A 19,432-nucleotide genomic window follows, 5' to 3' on the forward strand; every position below is an offset into this window, starting at 1 on the left:
GTGTCTGTGACTGGGGGGTGGAGTTTCAGCAGTGTGTGACAGAGAAGTGGGTGGAGTCTTGTGTGTCTGTGACTGGGGGGTGGAGTTTCAGCAGTGTGTGACAGAGAAGTGGGTGGAGTCTCGGCCCTGTGTGACTGGCGGGTGGAGTCTCAGCAGTGTGTGACAGAGAAGTGGGTGGAGTCTCGGCCCTGTGTGCCTGTGACTGGCGGGTGGAGTCTCAGTAGTCTATGACAGTGAAGTGGGTGGAGTCTCAGCATGAGGGGGCGGAGTCTTCGCACTGTGTGACTGACAGGGAGGTGGAGTCTCAGCAGATTATCCAGAGTCCAGTATGAGTCAGTGTTATGACCCTTCATGACCCCATGGCTTCCCACATGGTGGAAAAGTAGCTGAGGTTGTGCTGTTCATGCAGGGAACAGCTCCGTGCCAATTAGGCTTGAAGCACTTTCTCTGAATGCCCTCTCCCTCTGCAATGCTCCATTCTGCATTAATCAAGATCTGGATCTCTCGCTCTCTCTCTCTCTGTCTCTCTCTCACTTTCTTTCTCTGTTATTTTCTCTCTCTTTCTTTTTCTTTCTTTTCAGCCCACATGTGGGCCCTCTGCATGTCTCTGACACTGAGTTTGTGCACAGGCATTATGCACACCGCTCCAATCTGCCAGCACTCTGAAATGCCAAAATTATTTTAATTTTCATTGATGCGCATGATTACATGGAACTGTAATTATATAATCACTGCTGAATTGAGAGGCATGAAATATCTTTGCAAGATGGTAGATAGTCTACTGGTTGAAATTATGAAAGCTAAATGCTAAATTCTTGTTCTGATAATAATACCTAAATTCAGATTGTATTGACCATATAGTGTTACTATTTGATTTATCCCCATATTAGCAAGCTCAGTAACGTGCTCATAGCATGTCAGCACTTTAAAAAAAACTATTTGCAGTGAGAAAGTTATCGAGGGAAAGTTGCCTTCTGTATGACAGCGTTCTGGGAGCCTGTCTTTGCAGAAAGCTATTTTTTCCGGGGGAGTATATCTGATGGGTGAGGGTTTAGAAGGACAGCATCTGTATGAACCTCATTATGCTCTCTCTCTCTCCCTCTCTCTCTCTCTTACTCTCTCTGTCTCTCTCTCTCTCTCTCTCTCTCTCTCTCTCTCTCTCTCTCTCATATCTCTCTGTATTGCTGCCTCCGTTCAGAGCCCATCCTACACTGGATCACGATTAGGAGACGTAACCGGTTGTTAGTTTATTAACGCTGCACACCCCCTCTGTTAAGGGAGGTTTCCTCACTCCAGGGAGGCAGGCGCTCAGTCCTGTGAGGTTATGAGCCTGGCGGGATTCTCTCTAATGATAATAAACAAGGACAGCAGTAGTATAGTGCCTCTGTAAGTCCACATAGACCGTATCTTGCTGTTATGATATTTTTGTTGAAATACTATGATACTTAATGTGTAATCATAGTGCATTTTGTGTAATTGAGTTTGTAAGTGTTTTGGCTGACATTAGATGTAATTACAACCTTTTGAATTATGTATGGTTGCTTGATTTTGAAACCAATATTTATGTGTATCTATGTGACCGAATTGCACATGTATTTTTGATAGTCCTTGGTTGGTAAAGGTATGCGTATAAACCCAGCCACACAGCTGTCATTTAAAGCTGTGTATGGTCTGGCTACCGATTGTATCTGAGACTTACAGATTCTATGTTTGAGGTCAGTGTCAGGGGGGGTTCTCTGTGTAATGATAATAATAACCTGTTCTATGTCATCATGCACGTATACATTAATTGAGCACTTTATTAGGTATTTATTAGTTTTATCTTTTAGACTTATTGGTCTTTTGCTGCTGTAGCCTGTCCACTGAGACGTTTGATGTGTTGTGTGTTCCGAGATGCTCTTCTGCGTAGCACTATTGTAATGAGTGGTTATTTGCGTTACTGTCAACTTCCTGTCAGCTTTGACCAGTCTGGCCCCTCTCCACTGACCTCTATCATTAACAAGGCGTTTTGGCCCGGAGAACAGCTGCTCACTGGGTGTTTTTAGTTTTTCGCACCATTCTCTGCAAACTCTAGAGACTTGTGTGTGAAATCCTTTGATTGTCTGGCAACAGCAATCATTCCACGGTTAAATTCACTTAGATCACATTTCTTCCCTATTCTGATATTTGGTCTGAAAAACAACTGAACCCCTTGACCATGTCTGCATGCTTTCACATGTTTAGTTGCTGCCACATGTTTGACTGATTATATATTTGCATTTACAAGCTGGTGTACCTCATAAAGTGCTCCGTGAGTGTACATAAATGTGTGTATATGTAGGAGCGCTGGTACATCCTCCTACTGTTGCAGCCTCTGCATCCACAGTGCTGCTGAAGCTCCTAAATATAGACGAAGACTCTCTCCCGCTTGTGGGCCGCCCGCGCCGCCTCTCCTCTGAGTCGAGCTCGGCGCATTCGCAGGTTGTCACAGTATAAAAGAGCACGCGCAGCGCTGATTGAGCGCGGAGCGAAATGGAGGCTAAATCGCAGCTCTGAATGTAGGTCAGTGCTCGTTTCACAGTGCCCTGTTACACCCAGCTTAAGGGTCTGCTTTTGGAATCCGCCTGTGGTGGTACTTTTCATTTCATTTCAGTATCATTTTGTCCATTGATGGCACAGTGCAGCACAGTACATAAAAAATGTGAATTTGTCTAGTGTGTCTATTTCTGACTGCTGCAGCCCTACCGTCTGTGGTATCATGGTGCATTATGGAGGTAAATCTATGGAGTCTGATTCTGGAGTCTGTGTGCTGGTTCTGGAGTCTGTGAGCAGATTCTGGAGTTTGTGTGCTGGTTCTGTAGTCTATGATTGGATTGTGGATTCCATGTGCTTGTTCTGGAGCCTGTGAGCTGATTCTGGGGTCTATGTGCTCGTTCTGGAGTCTGTCAGTTGTGTCTGTGTACTGGTTCTGATGTTTGTTTGCTATCTCTGTAAGCAGGATCCCTCCAGTGGCCTGCTCCCTCACAGATCTACCCCCCTGACCTTTCAACCTGTGACTTTGCGTTGACGTATGACTCATGATTTCTTGGTGCAAACTGGCCTCTAGGTAGACATGCTGGCAACAGTAACCTAGTGTATCCACAAGCAGTGGAATTACGTGGGACTATTTTACTCATTTAGTTATGCAATATGGTCGTGCAGGGCATTTTAAATTCAGTGAGTGATTCAATGTTGTAAACTGAATTAGCACCCCCAAAAAATGTGCACACGCTCACAAGCATGCTGACACCTGCATGTGCCTACACACGCACACACATGCTTGCACGCATGTGCACACACTCACACACACACACACACACACACACACAGAAAGCAACAATTCCCTGGTATTTTGGCTTCTAACATTTCTGGGCCTTTTCCTGGCACCAATGAAAAGCATATGTATGAGTCATTAAGTGGAGTGAAGCATTTCTGCTTCGTGCTCATTAGCGTGTTGCTCTTTAGCATTGCTCCCTAGCATGACTCTTCAGCCATGTTTTCTAGTCTGGCTCTGGCTCCTTCTGTGATTGAGTTGGAATTGCAGGGAATTCAGAAATGAATCAGCCTTGTCAAGAGCCCATTGCAGAAATCTTGTTGAGAAAACCACTCCTGTTCAATTGCAACAGTGCTGTCCTTTTAGACGCTGAAGAGGCAGCCCTGTATCAGCCCGCTCCAGGCATGCCGGACAGGCAGCGTGTTTATCCAAACAGTCTGATATGAATCCATCCAATAAAGAATGAGATTAGGAAAAAGTGGGAGATTGCATCAGTCGTTCTTGTAGACATGCATTATGCTTCAGCATACTGAGCTGACAATAAACAACCTAGCCGTCGCGCGGCAGCTTGGAGTTCTGTTCCAGCGCATCTGTGTTTTCTATCTGTGGCGCGGCAGCACAGCATCGGATTCTAGTGCATCTGTGTCCAGTCTGTAGCGTGGGCAAATCAATATTTTGTCTCAGCGCTTCGAATGTGTGCGCACCAGTGACTTCTGATGTCGGGGTGAGAACCGTGCACGAGATGATCATGACAGCGCCAGAGAAGGTATTCATTTGTGGCGGGGGAGGTGAGCTTCCCTCCTCACTGCGAAGTGGTTTGAGATCACGAGATGAAGGGTGCTGTCGAAAATGGAGTGCAGTCCATTATTCTATTCACTGAGTTTACCCGCTGTTCATGAAGCAGCACATCTTATTATCAACCGTTTTTTATACAGGGTAGGTTGACTGAGTAGCCAAACCTGCAAGGTTGTGCTTTAGGAGGTAAAGGTTCAAGGGTGGGTTTAGGGAGACTTGTCCAATCTGTCAGGTGTGCGGTGTTTGTGTTTAATCACAGGTGTGAGGTGCTTCTAGAATGGGAGTTAGAATATATTGTCTGGGCTCAGAGTGCTCAGAGTGAGTCGAATTTTTGTCAGAGAAATCCCCTCTGCAGCATTTCTGTGATTTTTCAGACGCAGGAGTAAATGTTTTCCTCGTCTGTTCGTCTGTATTTTACCTTTATCTTACTCTCCCACTGAGCGCTCTTCTCTGCATCTCTGTGTGCGGCTCGGTGCGGCGAAGCGTAAGAAACAGTGGGTGTTTTATTTTCGATTGATCCTCACAATGAAGACACGTTCGTGTACGTCATGCCCGCGTCTGATTCGGCGGCGTCCCTGCATGCGAAGCCTGGTGTTTCCCAGCTGCAAGGGAACAAAATGGATGCCTCGAGCAGATCTCTGTGCATACGGTGATCACGCCACATACGCTCTTCGCTGTGCGTGCTGTCAACACCGCGCATATGGTCATCACTGCACATACGCTAACCGCTAATCCTGCTGTCACGGCCACAGTGCGTGGTAACCACTGTGTGTGCGGTAATCTCCGCGCATACAGAATGCCCTAATCGCTGTGTATGCAGTAGACACTGGACCCACCGTCACCGCTGCACATATGGTAGTCACTAAGCCCGCTGTGATTACCGCAGATACGGTAGTCACCGTTAAAATGGTGGTCTCTGCACACGGACTGCGACCTCACCATGGCGGACTGCGACCTCAGTAAAATCAATGGCACTGAAAGGTTATGCACATCGACCAGGCATTCAATACAGCAATCAATAAAGCGGTCAATAGACACACTCTGCTACTAGCCCTGGCAGTCAAAGCCAGTGTTTTCATGCCTGGCTGATTCCATCCTTTAAAGTTTATGCTGACCGTGTTTGAACAGGACTAACAGCTTTTTCCAAAGGATGACCAAGAACCCAATGTATAGTCGCGTAATTGGAAACCTCTCCTTTTATACCAGGATGGATTTTCTTGCAATTTGTCCTCAATTTGTCTACTTTTCACCGCCATCATCTCCTGCCCCCATCAGGGAGCAGGTTTGCGCCCCGCTAGGTCTGCGCTGTGCCGGTTTGCGCCCCGCTAGGCTACATGGCGGGCTGACAGAGCTTCTCTGGGCATCTGGTGCCGAGTTCAGTGAGGATTCTCACCTCCTGCTCCCTCCTGACACCCAGGGAAGGCGCGGAACATTCTGTCTCCGCGAGCCGCTCTGCTCTCTCACGCTCCAACACACCGTCTGCACACTTCCTTCTGTTTCTGAGGAGCTGGAGGAGGAGGCAAACCTCGTAAAGATCCGCCATAACCTTCTCCTCAGACCCCAACACGCATTCCGCTCTCATTTGCGCTCAAAAACATTGGATTCTTTTGAAGCACAAAGGAAAACTGACTCGCATAATATCATAATTTCTATTTTTGCAGATGTCTGCCGTTTCTTAACTCAATAGCTCAAAGTAGATCTGGCCCAAGTTGACTTTGAAAGGATGATCACACCTAACGTGCTCCAGGTGAAATGTTGCACATTACTTTGATATAAACTAATTTTAGCCTTAATCACAAGCTTCTTCTCAGGTAATGTAAATTAGATGAGGAGGTCTAGCAGCAAAATGCCAGCTACCATATTTTATTCAGCAGGTGACTCAATATCTTATGAGCATATTTCGAGCGGTCCTCAAAGTGCTTTGGGTTGTGACATGGCATCAAGAGCAGATGGGTGACCTCTTTGATGAGCTTATTGCAGCTCTACACCAGCTCATCCCAAACTGTGAGGCCGGACCTACCCTTGAGTCAGGGGAGGTTTTAAGGTGGATTGTGAGATTTAAAAAGAAAATACTTATGGTAATAATAAACTTTCCACTGACTAAAAATTCAACACTACAAAAAATATATCCACTGTATTAGCAGCAGTGGAAGCAGCTTTTTTGGCCTGAAACTGCATTCTCTACTGCCAATGCAACAAAAATGTAAATTAAACTGCACTTAAACATTATAATGTCACAGTTGAACACATATCAGTGTACACAACAGTGTAATTAGTGCTGGATTACACTAAATGTATTGGTTCATTCAGTGGGCTGCGGCCTCACATGCTCTGGGCATTAGGATGACTGAAATACATTTTACAGTCTATTTTGTTGATATTTATATGTGGCGCATGGTTATAACAGCAGATGGGACACGTTGGGGAGGTGCGTCATGGCCCTCTACGCTGTGCAGTACGGAGTGTTGTTACTGCAGGATAAACGGTGGGGCGCCTCTGATTATGTAAAATGTGCGGGATTCCAGCTGGTTCTGGCACACATAAGTTCAGAAGTGGCACCCAGTATGATCTGCGAATAATCTCTCTGACTGAGCAGTTTCTCACAATGTCCGAGATTAATTATTCTTGGCTGCTGCCAGGCAGAGCTCCTGTTATTCCATATAGCTTAATTTCTATTGTTAATTCATTCTTTTGGTTCTATTGTAATTTTATTTTATGTCTTTAAATTTTTTTTTTTTTCACTTGAAGTCTTCCCAGATATACATAGCAGAGAACGATTGTGACAGAAAGTACTGGTTAAAAGGAAAGACAATGGTTGATAAGTATGCTCTTCATATACATAAATGTATACAATAAATAAGTCTGACCCTTTTGTTCTTTGACTTTTTGTAAGTGGAGTTAATGTTGCATTATTGAAAAAGCGTGTTGTCTGTTCTTTTAAGAATTGCAACCAGTGTCATTTGTTTGTACACACTTCAAAACGTCCATCAACGGTGAAGGGTTTCTCTCTTTCTGATGTTTGAAAGCGTGCTTCATTCCAAGAGTCATCTATTCAACAAGTACTTGTAGTGCCTCTCCAGCTTTTACATGGTCTCTGGACTGGTGTCATTCCTAAAATGTAATTTAAGCTGCGCCTTGCAGGATTATCTCCCTCATCAGTAGCTGTTTCCATGGTTGCTTATTTAAGTAAGTGGCAGTTATTTAGCTGGGTGTTGATATTGGTCTTGGACAAGAGTAGCATGAATCAGAAATGTATTAATATTTTTTATTTGCTTTATAGCTTATTGAGAGAGGCTTGCCCACATTGTTTATATGCTACCTATTCATATACCTGGTTATTTTATTTTAGCAATTCAGGCGAACCACCTTACTCGAGAATAACAGTTGTGTCATCACTGGATCTGAACCTGCGATCCATGAAATACATTTGCAGTTCCCTAATACCTGACTACCATCAGGAGGCTGAGGTTAGCTTCCTTCATTGGCCTGGTCAGGCATGTGCTGTCAAAGGCTCTGTCCTGTGGGAGAGGGATTGATGTTGCATAATGATCTGGGTGACCTCCACTGCCCCCTACAGGTGACTCAATGGAAGGTAACGCACATATCCCAACTTTTATTCTTTGTACTTTTTAGTGTACTAATTTTACTCCTTTGTGTTCTATATAACTTTATCTCACAGCAAACTCTTCCCAGTCTTCGTTCTGTTTGTTACTATTTTTCCTGTTTCTTTATGTTAACTGTTTAAGTGTCTCAGTATGGTTTTGAAATGTGGATTTTTAATGCTTCACCCTGAATGCCCTGTGGGGAAAAAAAGGCTCTGCAGAAATGAAGTGATACAGCAGCGCTGGCACGCTCTGAAATGGGCTGAGAAAACTCAACCTGCCGTACCCTGTACAGGAGAGGTTATAAATGGCTGCGGCAGTTTTCTTTGTGTTTGACGTGTGAAGAGCTTTTATCACGCATGTGGCTATTACTGCTGCCTCTTATTCTGGAACGGTGTGGTGCTTCTCATTGTTCATCACACACATGCTCATACACGCACACACACACACACACACACACACACACACACACACACACATACTGTACACACGCAGACCCGAACACGTACACAAACACAGGCATGCATACACACACAAATACGCACACGCACACACATACACATACTGTACACGCACCCCCAAATACGTACACACACAGGCATGCACACACACATGCACACACAAATACACACACACGAGCAAACGCATTTGGATACCCCCCTACTCGGTGTAATAAGTGCTATCATCTATCCTGGGTATCATTGACATATGGAGGCAATTTCTGAAGGGCTAATGTGTTTACCGGTGCTAGGCTATGGGGACAGAGAATATGCTGACAGGTAGCAGTTTTAGCCTCCAGCAGGCATTGTAAATATTTATCAATTTTCTGGAGAGTTGAACAAACTAAGAAACAAATAAATACAAACTAATTCCCCTCAGGATCTGATAACTGTACCGTGGGGTGGATGAGGGGAAATACCTGACATTGTCATGGTAACCTTCAGAACCGTACTGTTTGACAGTTGCTGATGCCCTGTGATTTGGTTCGGTGGATAATGCGATCATCCAGTTTTGTGAGTTCAGAAGGAAGCTTTGTGGTTCCCCATTTAATGCATTTTTAATGTGGAATATATTGCCACAAAAATGGCCTCAGTTGGTAAGTTGGTAACTGCTGTTGGTATGCTGAATCACTGTGAAATTCCTAAAGTGTGAAGTCAGGCATCCTGGCTCTGGTGGCGAGCAGAACAGTACAGACATAGCTGGTCTGACCTCTGTCCAGAGTCAGCCTTCCTGAGTTGGGTGGAGGTACCAGGGTCTCTTTCCAATGGATTGTTATTAACTCATTTACCGGTGGCTGTATTAAACAATAAGAAGGCATAAGTGGTTTAAGGCCCATCCACACCAAGAATGATAACTATAACGATAACTATAAATATGTAATTACATTTTTATTTTTATTTTAAGTGGATCGCAGAGTCCACACCACAAGTATACTGTAACTACAATGACAGTGACGAACGATATTTTTGGGATCACTTTTAGAGAAAATTTGTCCAGCTGCAAGAATGATAAATCAAAATCCAACCAAATTTACAGGGCTTCAAGTGTAACATGGCACATGACATAGCCGGGAGACTATTAACAGAACATTATCGTTCATCAGTGTGGATGCTGACATTGTTATCATTTTAGTTATCATTATAGTTATAGTTCTTGGTGTGGACAGGCCCTAGTCCTGGAGAGCCACAGGGCTTTTGTTCTTACTCGTTAGAATTCATACTCATTAGTGATCTCGTAATACCCATGGCACACTAGCCAGTGGACAAATATAGTAATGATATTTGTCCACTGGCAAGTGGATGAAACATTCAGTTCATAAGATTTGTGGCAAGTAATAAAATTTGAATCGTTTTCATTAAGATAAATATCCTAAAGTCCTTCGTGCAGGTATATTATTTTTGTAATGCAGCCAATATTTTTTAATGAAATAAGTATGTGCGTGCATGGGAGCCATTTTTATTTGTTCTACGCACTTCCTGCTTCAGGAAAAGAGCACTTTTCTCAGACAGAAGGAATGTTCTTGAGTGGAACCTCCATTTATCAATGAACTACATGCAGGGCTCCTTCGCCCCAATCCGTCTTTGATCTGCTGGCTAGATAAAGTCTTTCTCTTTGTTTCGTTATTACGTGAGCGTGTAACTCGTTGTTCATTTAATCTGTGTTTGTGTGCGCCTTTCCTAGTGTGGTTCTCATTAGAGCAGTGTCAGAAGGAACAGGCTGAAATGCTCTGGAGTAAGAAGCTGACAGTAAGGTATGGGTGGAGTGGGTGGCACACACACTTCAGTAGATTGTGCCTATGTTTAGACCATGTCTGGATCTCTTTTATTCACAGCGGTAGCAGCCTCCACTCAAACTCTACTGCAACACCTCCAGGGTTTCTATCAGATGCTAATTACGGAGTAGGCTGAACAGGTTCTCACATTGGATAAATCAGCAGCAAATAGAACCAGAACCTGTCTTTTTTTCTAATAGACAAGATTTATGCTAACACACAAACAAACACGAAAGGTCTGATTTATGAAGACTTTTAGCATCTGCAAAACTTTTTGACACACGCAAATCTAATAAACAACCAATGACTGGTGTACATCGGCTACCATGACCAATCATTGGTCAAGTTATTGGTTTTGTGTGTGCTGAAAATTGTTGTACGTGCTAAAGGTCTGAGTGTATCAAGCTCAAGTTTATAACCTTCTATACTGTTGGCCCCTGAATCGGGATTAAAAAGAAACTTGATACTTGGGTTGCTGGTTGCCACAGCAACGGCAAACTGCTCCTCTACCGCAGTGTCTTGCAAGACGTCAGCAATCTCATGAGAGAGAGAGGGAGAGAGGAAGGGAGAGAGAGAGGGAGAGAGGAAGGGAGAGAGAGAGAGAGAGAGAGAGGGGGAGAGAGGGTGAGTGAATCGGATACAGTTGCCAGAAATTGTTGTAATAGAACATTTTTTTAATTTAATTAAAAACCCGACTATGTATTCCCTTGCTAAATTTCCTATTGTTTAGCCACATTTTTAACTCTCTAATTAGCAATGTTTGGTGTATAGCCAGGTAATTAACTCTATTGCCATGCAATACACTGTACAACCAGGGGAGGGTGCTGTTAGTCTAAGTCTTGGGTAGGGTATTGGCTATTCTTCTTCTTGATTACATTATTGGCAGACGCTCTTATCCAGAGCGACGTACAGTTGATTAGACTAAGCAGGAGACAATCCTCCCCGGAAGCAATGCAGGGTTAAGGGCCTTGCTCACGGGCCCAACGGCTGTGCGGATCTTATTGTGGCTAGACCGGGATTAGAACCACTTACCTTGCGTGTCCCAGTCATTTACCTTAACCACTACGCTACAGGCCGCCCTGCAGTGAAAACTGTTTGAGCCCCACCACTTCCTGTGGGAGTTCCGCCCTTTAGTAAACTGCAGTATTGTCAGGGGATAGGCTATATGGCCAGGTCTGGTGCTGTGTTGTCAGGGGATAGGCTATATGGCCAGGTGTGGTGTTGTTGTGTCAGGGGATAGGCTATATGGCCAGGTGAGGGGGCAGTGTCTAAGGCGTTGCATTGTTGCCATTGTGAGTCTCCTGGTGTATGTGTGCATGGCCTCGCTCATCATCACCAGCATGAAAATTGCTCCTTTGCATCTCTCTCCACTTTTCCCTTCCTTGAATAATTAATGGGTGCTTTGCCATGGCTTAAGTGCAATAAACAACATTTTGCTTAACCAGTGCAGACATTTGAATGACTTATTGTTTGACCCATGGAAGCTGCAGCGAAGGGTTCACAATCTTAAATGAATGCAACGTCTGAGATGCTGATTGGCTGTCCGCTCAGCAGAAAAGGTGCTGATTGGCTCTGTACTGAATGGGACACGGCCTGCTGGGTGAGACTCCCTGCTGCACACAGTGATTGAATTCCTGCAGGCCAAGTCTTGACTTTCTTCTTTTGGTGTTTTTCCAGCACTCCCAAGGTTTCACAAGTTAAGGATTTCGAGTGCGGCAGCTGTAGAGATGAAGGATGTTCAGAAACAGAGGGGTTTCTGGGATAGCATGTATAGCACACAGCTGCAGGGACTTCAGTGCAATTATTCACTTCCCCTCTGTGGAATGTTTGGCATCTACACTGAGCACATTATGGAGACATCCCACACAGACTCCGAACCTGGAGAAACAGGAAAGGGCGGAACTCCCACAGGAAGTGGCGGGACTCAAACAGTTTTCACAGCAAGTGTGGAATTTTGGCGATGGTTTGAACTCCCGAGATTGAGGCAGAGTGACTCCCCTTAGAGCTAATTTCAGTTCCCACCTGTTTTCAAGCCTATGGTTTTGAAAAGATTTACACCATTCAGGAATGTAATGTTCCTGTTTGCTATTACAGCTTAGCAGAGACATCATGTATTACCCTGCTCACTGACTTAGGTTAGTGATCCAAACTGTTCTTTTTGCTAACGCAGATGTGAAACAGTACTTGTATGCTTTCATGTTTCTTCTCGGGTTTTCATGCAAGCTTCAAGTGTAAACGCAATTAATGTCAGAGAGATCTTTTAACACTTCGCAAAAGTGCATGTATAAAACTGGCTGATAATACATCTTTCCCTCTTAATCATTTTCCATGGAAACGGTTTCTAAATGTGGTGGTGTGATTACAGCGCAGAAGGCAGCGGGTGCCAGAGGCGTCAGCGATTCCTCAGGGGGAATTCTGGGAATTTTGGCTTCTCATCTTGCTGGTCCATCAGCTATTTGCATAGATATGTTTCCTGAGTTTCTTTTTTCTTTTTTTCTGGGAGGGGGGGGTGGGCATTTATAATGGAGGCAGGGTTGTATCTGGATGATGCTGTCAGTTTCTCTGTGCATGTGAGTGTAGCCAAACTAGCAGACAGGAAAAGGATGTGGGAGTGTGGGGGTACTTCCTTTGAGTGGCCTGAGCTGTGTCAACACTTCCTGTTTTAGTTTAGCCCATCGGAGGGGCTGCTGCCCCTACCCTTCTCCTCTGTCTCTGTCAGAGATGCAAGATGGAGGGTTTCCCATGCTATCCCAGGCTATCCCAGGCTATCCCAGCCCAAACGGGGATGACACACCTCACCTATAGGCCAGCAGACAATGGGCTGGGCTCCTCCCCAGATTTCTACCCATCAGGGAGTTTTGTCTGACCCACTGTTTGAGGGTCTTTCTCCCCACTAGGTAGTTGTTTGCCTCTTATGCTATTTAGGTGCTTAAGGCTGGTGTTTTCTCTTCCCTTCTGTTACTCTGGAAAGCGTCTTTGGGACAGTCTTCTGTGCTATACATATACAATTGAATTGAATTGAATTGAACATCTGAAACCTGGAGATCCTTTGATTCATTATTTATTCCTCCGAATGCCTGCCACCTGTGCCCAATCAGGCACTATCAGCGCTGTCCAATCAAATGATAGCTTGCTGGAGTCTCCCTCATGGCAGCAGTAATGAAGCACATGCTTATCGTCATTACCACTCTTGTATTTTTAATATTATGTAGCTTCCAAGATAAGAAAGCGGGGATCGCACGCTGTTTTTCCGGTGCATACATAAAGATCTGGCTCTTTTTGTGTAAATACAAAACTCCCTGCAGGTAGTCTGCAGTCCCCTGTGGTTTTGGACAGGAATATTAATAAGTACATGTTTAATGATAGTTTATGCAGGGTAGTGTATCTGGGAGAGAGAAAATTCCACTGCTTTATTTACAGAGACCATACGGCCCATCGCTCCATTTCGCCCTTTGAAAAAGAGAGAACAAAAAAAACCTGATTGCAGATGTTCAAAGGAAACATAATTGCGTTGAATGAAACATGTAACGCCTATTCTCAAAGTACAGCATAAGCATTTTCTTAAATACCCATTGGCCCGTGTTAGTGCTCCGGCGGTATAGAAACGGACGCGGTGACACGATGACCGCGGTGACCATGGCGATGGAGTACAAGTCTGAAGCAATTGAGCAGGTGTTCTTCCAAGCCACCTCCTGTGTCTCCGCTGCGTCTGTAATGACAGAGTCTTTAAAAACCCGTCCCAGAATGCTATGCAATTACCACCTCCGCCGTGCGCATGGAGCACCTGACAGCGGCGGCCTACAAAGACATTCGAAAAAACAAAACATGCAGCCCTGAAAGGAGAATGAGAGGAGAAACTCATTGCTATTCCAGATTTTCCGGCAACTTCCGTCTCCTGTGCCCGATTCACCGCATTAGCAATTCTAATTACGCACTCTCTGGAGGGGACGTCGGGCGGCAGAAATGCGCTCCTGTGTGCTGCCTCCTGCAGCTGTGGCTCTGCTGTGGGACACACTGCGGAAAATGGCCGTCTTAACAAGTGCTTTCAGTCTTGCAATAAGACTTAAGATTTTTTTTTTCTCTCAAGTAGAAAATATTACCTTGTTTTAAGTTACTGTTTGCTTGACAGGTCAAGTCAAGCAATTCACAAATCTTGAAATGTGTCAAACTTTCTCACCTCATTGGCAGTTCTCTTTTGTCTCATTTAGCAAAAAAAGTATATGAGACTAAGAGACTTTTTAAGACAGACTTATTTTTTGTTTATTTCAGTGCACTGTTACTGCAGACTCCACTCAGCTCCCAGATACCACCTTTTCCTCTCATTATTTACTGATTAATCATTGATTAATTGACGATCTGCACTTCATTCATTGTATGTCGCTCTGGATAAGAGTGTCTGCTAAATGCCTGTAATGTAATGTAATGTAATTTAATGTACTGATTAGTCACTGAATAGCCCCTGATTTTTCCCTTATTGTTCTCCTGTTATTCCCCGATTTTTCAGTGATTATTTCTTGATTGCCCACCGTTTATTCTCAATTGATCTTTCCATGATTATTCCTTGAATGGGATCCTGGCTCAGTGAGATAAAGAGCTGCCCTGTTCTGCCGGGTTTCTGTAATGGAGCTTTGCCCTGTTTATGAAGTTACTTCCCATTGGAACGAAAAACAGCTCTCACCTTTCTTGTGTATTCCTACAGGACTGACCCACCTTCCATTCGGCATCCAATCACATAAGAACTGACATTTAATAACTGAACATGCAACATAATCTGAGACAGTAATATTATTTAAATCTGTATACTGTCCCTGTGCTTATTATTATGTCCAACCATATTTATGTTCAATGGCTTATATTTGATAATTGCATGGAAGGCAGTGTTCTTAACATTCCATAGTAGTAACAGAGGATGTTGCCGTGGATACAACAGTATCCACTCACAGAGTGAGATTAGTGGTTTACACCCAGGCAATCCGTGTGTCTTAATCCTGGACCATGTGGGCTAAAGCTGTGATGCACTGAAGGAGGGCTCCTTTCACAGACACACACACACACACACACACACTCTCTCTCTCTCTCACACACACACACACATACAGAGGCACATACACTCACACACACAGAGGCACACACACACAGACACACACAAGCACACATACACACACAGTGGCACACACACTCACATGAGTGCACATACACACACACACACACACACATACAGAGGCACACACACACTCTCACACACACTCACACAGACACAAACACACACACAAGGACACACACAAGGAAACATACACACACAGTGGCTCACATACTCACATGAGTGCACATACACACACTCACACACACTCTCTCTCTCTCACATACACACACAGAGGCACGTACACACACCCGCACGAGCGTACATACACACATACCCACACCCTTGTGCTGTAATGTGTTTGCAGTGTTGTCTCATGGATTAGTATCACTGTTTTTTGCTGTTTTTTTATTATTTGTGGCTGTGTGTTATTTTTCCTCAGTATGGATTGTATGGATGTATGGATTTAATGCTAATTTTAATGCTAATGTTTCATGAACTTATGCACCTGCTGTAAATCGCTTTGAATTAAGCATCTACTGAATTAACAAAAAATTGAATGTAACATCGCCTGACTTCTCCCATTACTTTCTTTCGAGTCCTATTTCAATTACACCTTCTTTTTTTACTTTTTCTCTGTAGGGCAGGTGTACTCCTACTCACTCTTCCTCCTCCCCTCTCTCTCTATCTCTCCATCCTCCATGTCCCTGTTCTGTGTGTAATTCTATGCGATGGGCATATCCTCTTGGCGAGTGGTCCCCAAAGTAGGGATAGAGCACTTCCCTGCCACGCACTCAGGGGATCAGTGCTAATTATTGCTGTGATTACTACATATCCCATCAGTCCCTATTCTCCAAGCTGTGCTCCTCAGACACTCTGTGTGGGACCTCTGTCCCACAGAAGGGAGTTTTCAGGTCACAAGAGTCAATCTTTTTGTATAGTATGTTGGATAAGGGAGGAGGAATTATTTTTTGCTCACTGATGGGGTTTAATGTATGTAATATGCTTAAGCGGAATGAAAATGAAAAGGTTTTATTTCATACTGTGAAGCTGATAATGGTTTTATTATAATAAATAGAAGCTGATGAGAGGGTTTTAATGTAATAATGTGAAGTTGATAATGGGGTTTATTGTAACCTGCAATTACCTGAGGTTGTAGGATTTACCTGTTTTTTGTTACCTTTTCTGTTTTTGCCCAACCTTCTGTTGCCTTCTACCTGTCCTACCTGACTTTTCCTGGGAATTTGCTTTGTCTTGAGTGAAGCAAAAAACACTTGTATATTCTGCTAACTGGGTTGTCCTGAGTATACAGCACACGTACCACTTTGAGGTGTAAACGCTGTTCTCGAATCCCGTGCTCACCTTACCTCTGTTCTCTTTCAGGGCTTTGTACGTGTATGAGGACGACAGTGATGACATCACACTGGCATCAACAGGAGGTGAGACAAATGATGGTGTTGTTACTGTGTTGTTACTAAGTTATAACATATGACCTATGCATTCTACCTGTAATGTCATTGGACAGTTCAGCAGTAGGCCAGGGTTTATTATCGCGTGTTTATTTGATTATTGAAATAAAAACAGAATCATTCATATCATTGACAGAGCATGGTATGATTAGGCTTAAAAATGATAAAAGGAAGATGCCATTTCCATTATGGACAAATGACACAAATGCTTTATTTGCAAGAAATTGAAAGCCCCAGTATTGGTATTGTTTATTTTTCACTTGATCTGAAAACTTGTTCTGAATAGACATTCTGATCTTCGTCTCAGATCTTTGGCTGGATTTAATGCTGAATAAATGTAATGACTTCATAAAGTTTTTAGTCTCCTCCAAGATGTTGCTTTTCAGATTTATAGAAACATGAATCATTGAAATTGAGCCATTATTAGTGTCAAAGTGTTCAGTGTAATTAAGTCTGATGTCCATAATGAATTCTGTATTAATATGGTTATGTGAGAAATTGTTTTCATTTTGGGGTAGTTTTATTGGAACAAGGTAAGTAGTTCTTCCTGTGATAATATCAGTGCATTAAAATAAATTAACTTTAGAAAATCATTTCAGTCTTCAGTCAACGAGATTAGTCTCAAAATAACGATGCATAATCAAACCCCATTTAACATGATTCATCAAAAGATCAACTAGATACTCTCAGGCGGAAATGACGTAGACATTGTTCATTAGCCAGGTGAGACCAGCTGTTTTTATAGGCAAGAGAAACGGACACATACTGATCTCATAACCCTGATGTTCATAATTGAGAATGTTGTGAGAATGTGGCTGGAAGGTTATGAGAAGGCTACAAGGCTGGTTTATAGTCCGTCGCTCGACTGAAATCACAGAATTGGAGACTGAAAATCAGCCATAAGTTCTGAGAATGTTATGAGAGTGTATTGAGAGAAGTGTATGTTCCTCTCGGTCTTTTCTCTGATGGAAAGGGGGAGGACTGGAGGAGATTGCAGACACCTTTGACAGTGGGCACATCATGTACGGTTTCTGTAGCCTGAAGGAGCCATCCACCATCCTGCCCCACTACATCCTCATCAACTGGGTAAGCTCAGAGTGACAGAGAGAGAGGGAGAGAAAGAGAGAGAAAGGGGGGAGGATGATTGAGTAGGATGCAGTTGCCAGAAGTCGTAGTAGAACATTTATAAATACAATAAAAAAGAGGGACCTGCCTGTGCATTCCCATGTTAAATTTAGCTTTTTTTGCTCCCATCTTTAATGAGATTGTATAGCTACCCTACACACAAAAAGTAAAAAGGACTTGGTGGAAAGATTGGTGGACAGAGAGAGATTATTATCAATATTTATCTATTATAGATATTTATAGATCTGTTGTACTGTTGTTGTAACAGTTTCCTGCTTCATTATGTTGCAATACAATGACCTATTTAAGCTATCCTGTATACTTTTGTATATACTTTTGTATCTCTCTCTCTCTCTCTCGCTCTCTCTCTCTCTCTCTCTCTCTCTCTCTCTTTCTCTCTAGGTGGGAGAAGATGTTCCTGATGCCAGAAAGTGTACCTGCGCTAGTCATGTGGCCACAATTGCTGAATTCTTCCAGGTTAGTCTCACAGAGGTGAAAGGTCAAGTCCCCAACCTCTCCTGGAATTATGTTGTTCCCTTCTCTGTCCTCTCCTCTCCTCCCATCTCCTCTCCCATACTGCACTGCGTTGTGCCCACATAAGCTCCTCCTCTTCCTGCCTTTCAGCCACACCTGTGTGTCCATTCTGCCCAGGCCATTTTCAGGGTTACTTCCTGTTTCCTTTGCAGGGGGTGGATGTTGTGGTGAATGCTAGCAGTGTGGAGGACATCGACCCGGTGGCTATTGGGCAGAGGCTGAGCAACGGGACAGTTCCAGTGGCCAGCCCTGTTCTGAGCCGACTGCGGACCCGAGATGAGGAGGGGATGGAGACTGTGGTGAGTGTGTGTGCGTGTGTGTGTGTGTGTGAATGTGTGTGTGAGGAATTTTGCTGTATTTGCTGGGTTGTTTTGTATTCATGAAATGACATTTATCATGTGACATCTCGTCATTTTTATGCGTGTCGTTAATTGTTGTATCCTGCAGGGCACCTGCTACCAGAAGACCAATGCGGAGATGGAGCTGAAGAAGCTTAACAGGGAGGAATTCTGGGAAAAGGCCAAGGTGCGGACCCCACGAACCTCTGCCTCTGTGTGGGACTGACCTCAGCTCATCTGCTGATGGAGCTGTGTATGAAACGCCACATCGGCAGGCTTGTGTGCTCCAGTGTGGGTGGTGATGTTTCACAGTCCAAAGCAGACTTCTTTATGTGGACCGATGCGGGGCAGTTTTGCTGGGGGGTTTGGGGCAGTGTGGGGTAGTGTTAGACTGCTGTGTGGATGGAGTGAGGGACAGGAGTGAGGGGTAGAGGGGTAGAGTGACTAAACATTGTTTTCCCGGGACAGCCCCTTATTTCAGCCGCCCTGAGAAAGTATAGATTTTCCGGTATTTTAGTAATACTTTACATACTTTAATACGTTTTACTGATTCTACTTACCATTATCATAAGTTCTCATTGCATTGTATTCACATTCCTCAAAGGAAACTGCTCACCCTAATGAGACGTTTATCAGAGAGATTGTAGTTCAGCTGCAGGTAAAGCCAGTGGTAAGAACATGTCTGCTTAGAACATAGGCAAGTGTGCTGTAATGGTGACCTGCCCCGTTGTGGTGATGTGAACAGCGCGAGGAGGAGATGCGGAAGGAGGAGGAAAGGAGGAGGGCAGCCGAGGAGAGGCAGAGGTTCGAGGAGGAGCGAATGGCACTGGAGCGGCAGGAGCAGGAGGAGAGGGAGAGGAGGTACCGCGAGAGGGAGCGACAGATCGAGGAGCACAGGTGAGGCCGCTACAGGAGCCCCATCATA

The 19,432-nt window shown here is 44.1% G+C and overlaps 1 protein-coding gene across 4 annotated transcripts in view; it reads left to right on the forward strand.

Annotated features, from left to right (window-relative positions):
• Window positions 1–19,432, forward strand: part of LOC133124304 (drebrin-like) — a 39,664-nt gene that overhangs the window by 11,905 nt on the left and 8,327 nt on the right. For all 4 annotated transcript variants that reach the window (XM_061235392.1, XM_061235391.1, XM_061235390.1 and 1 more), the window contains exons 2-7: window positions 16,425–16,480; window positions 17,484–17,596; window positions 18,038–18,112; window positions 18,322–18,468; window positions 18,617–18,694; window positions 19,253–19,404. In XM_061235392.1, coding sequence (XP_061091376.1) covers window positions 16,425–16,480; window positions 17,484–17,596; window positions 18,038–18,112; window positions 18,322–18,468; window positions 18,617–18,694; window positions 19,253–19,404 — 621 coding nt within the window. The remainder of the gene's footprint in view (window positions 1–16,424; window positions 16,481–17,483; window positions 17,597–18,037; window positions 18,113–18,321; window positions 18,469–18,616; window positions 18,695–19,252; window positions 19,405–19,432) is intronic.

The sequence above is a fragment of the Conger conger genome, chromosome 3 (genome assembly GCF_963514075.1).
Source record: "Conger conger chromosome 3, fConCon1.1, whole genome shotgun sequence".
NCBI lineage: Eukaryota > Metazoa > Chordata > Actinopteri > Anguilliformes > Congridae > Conger > Conger conger.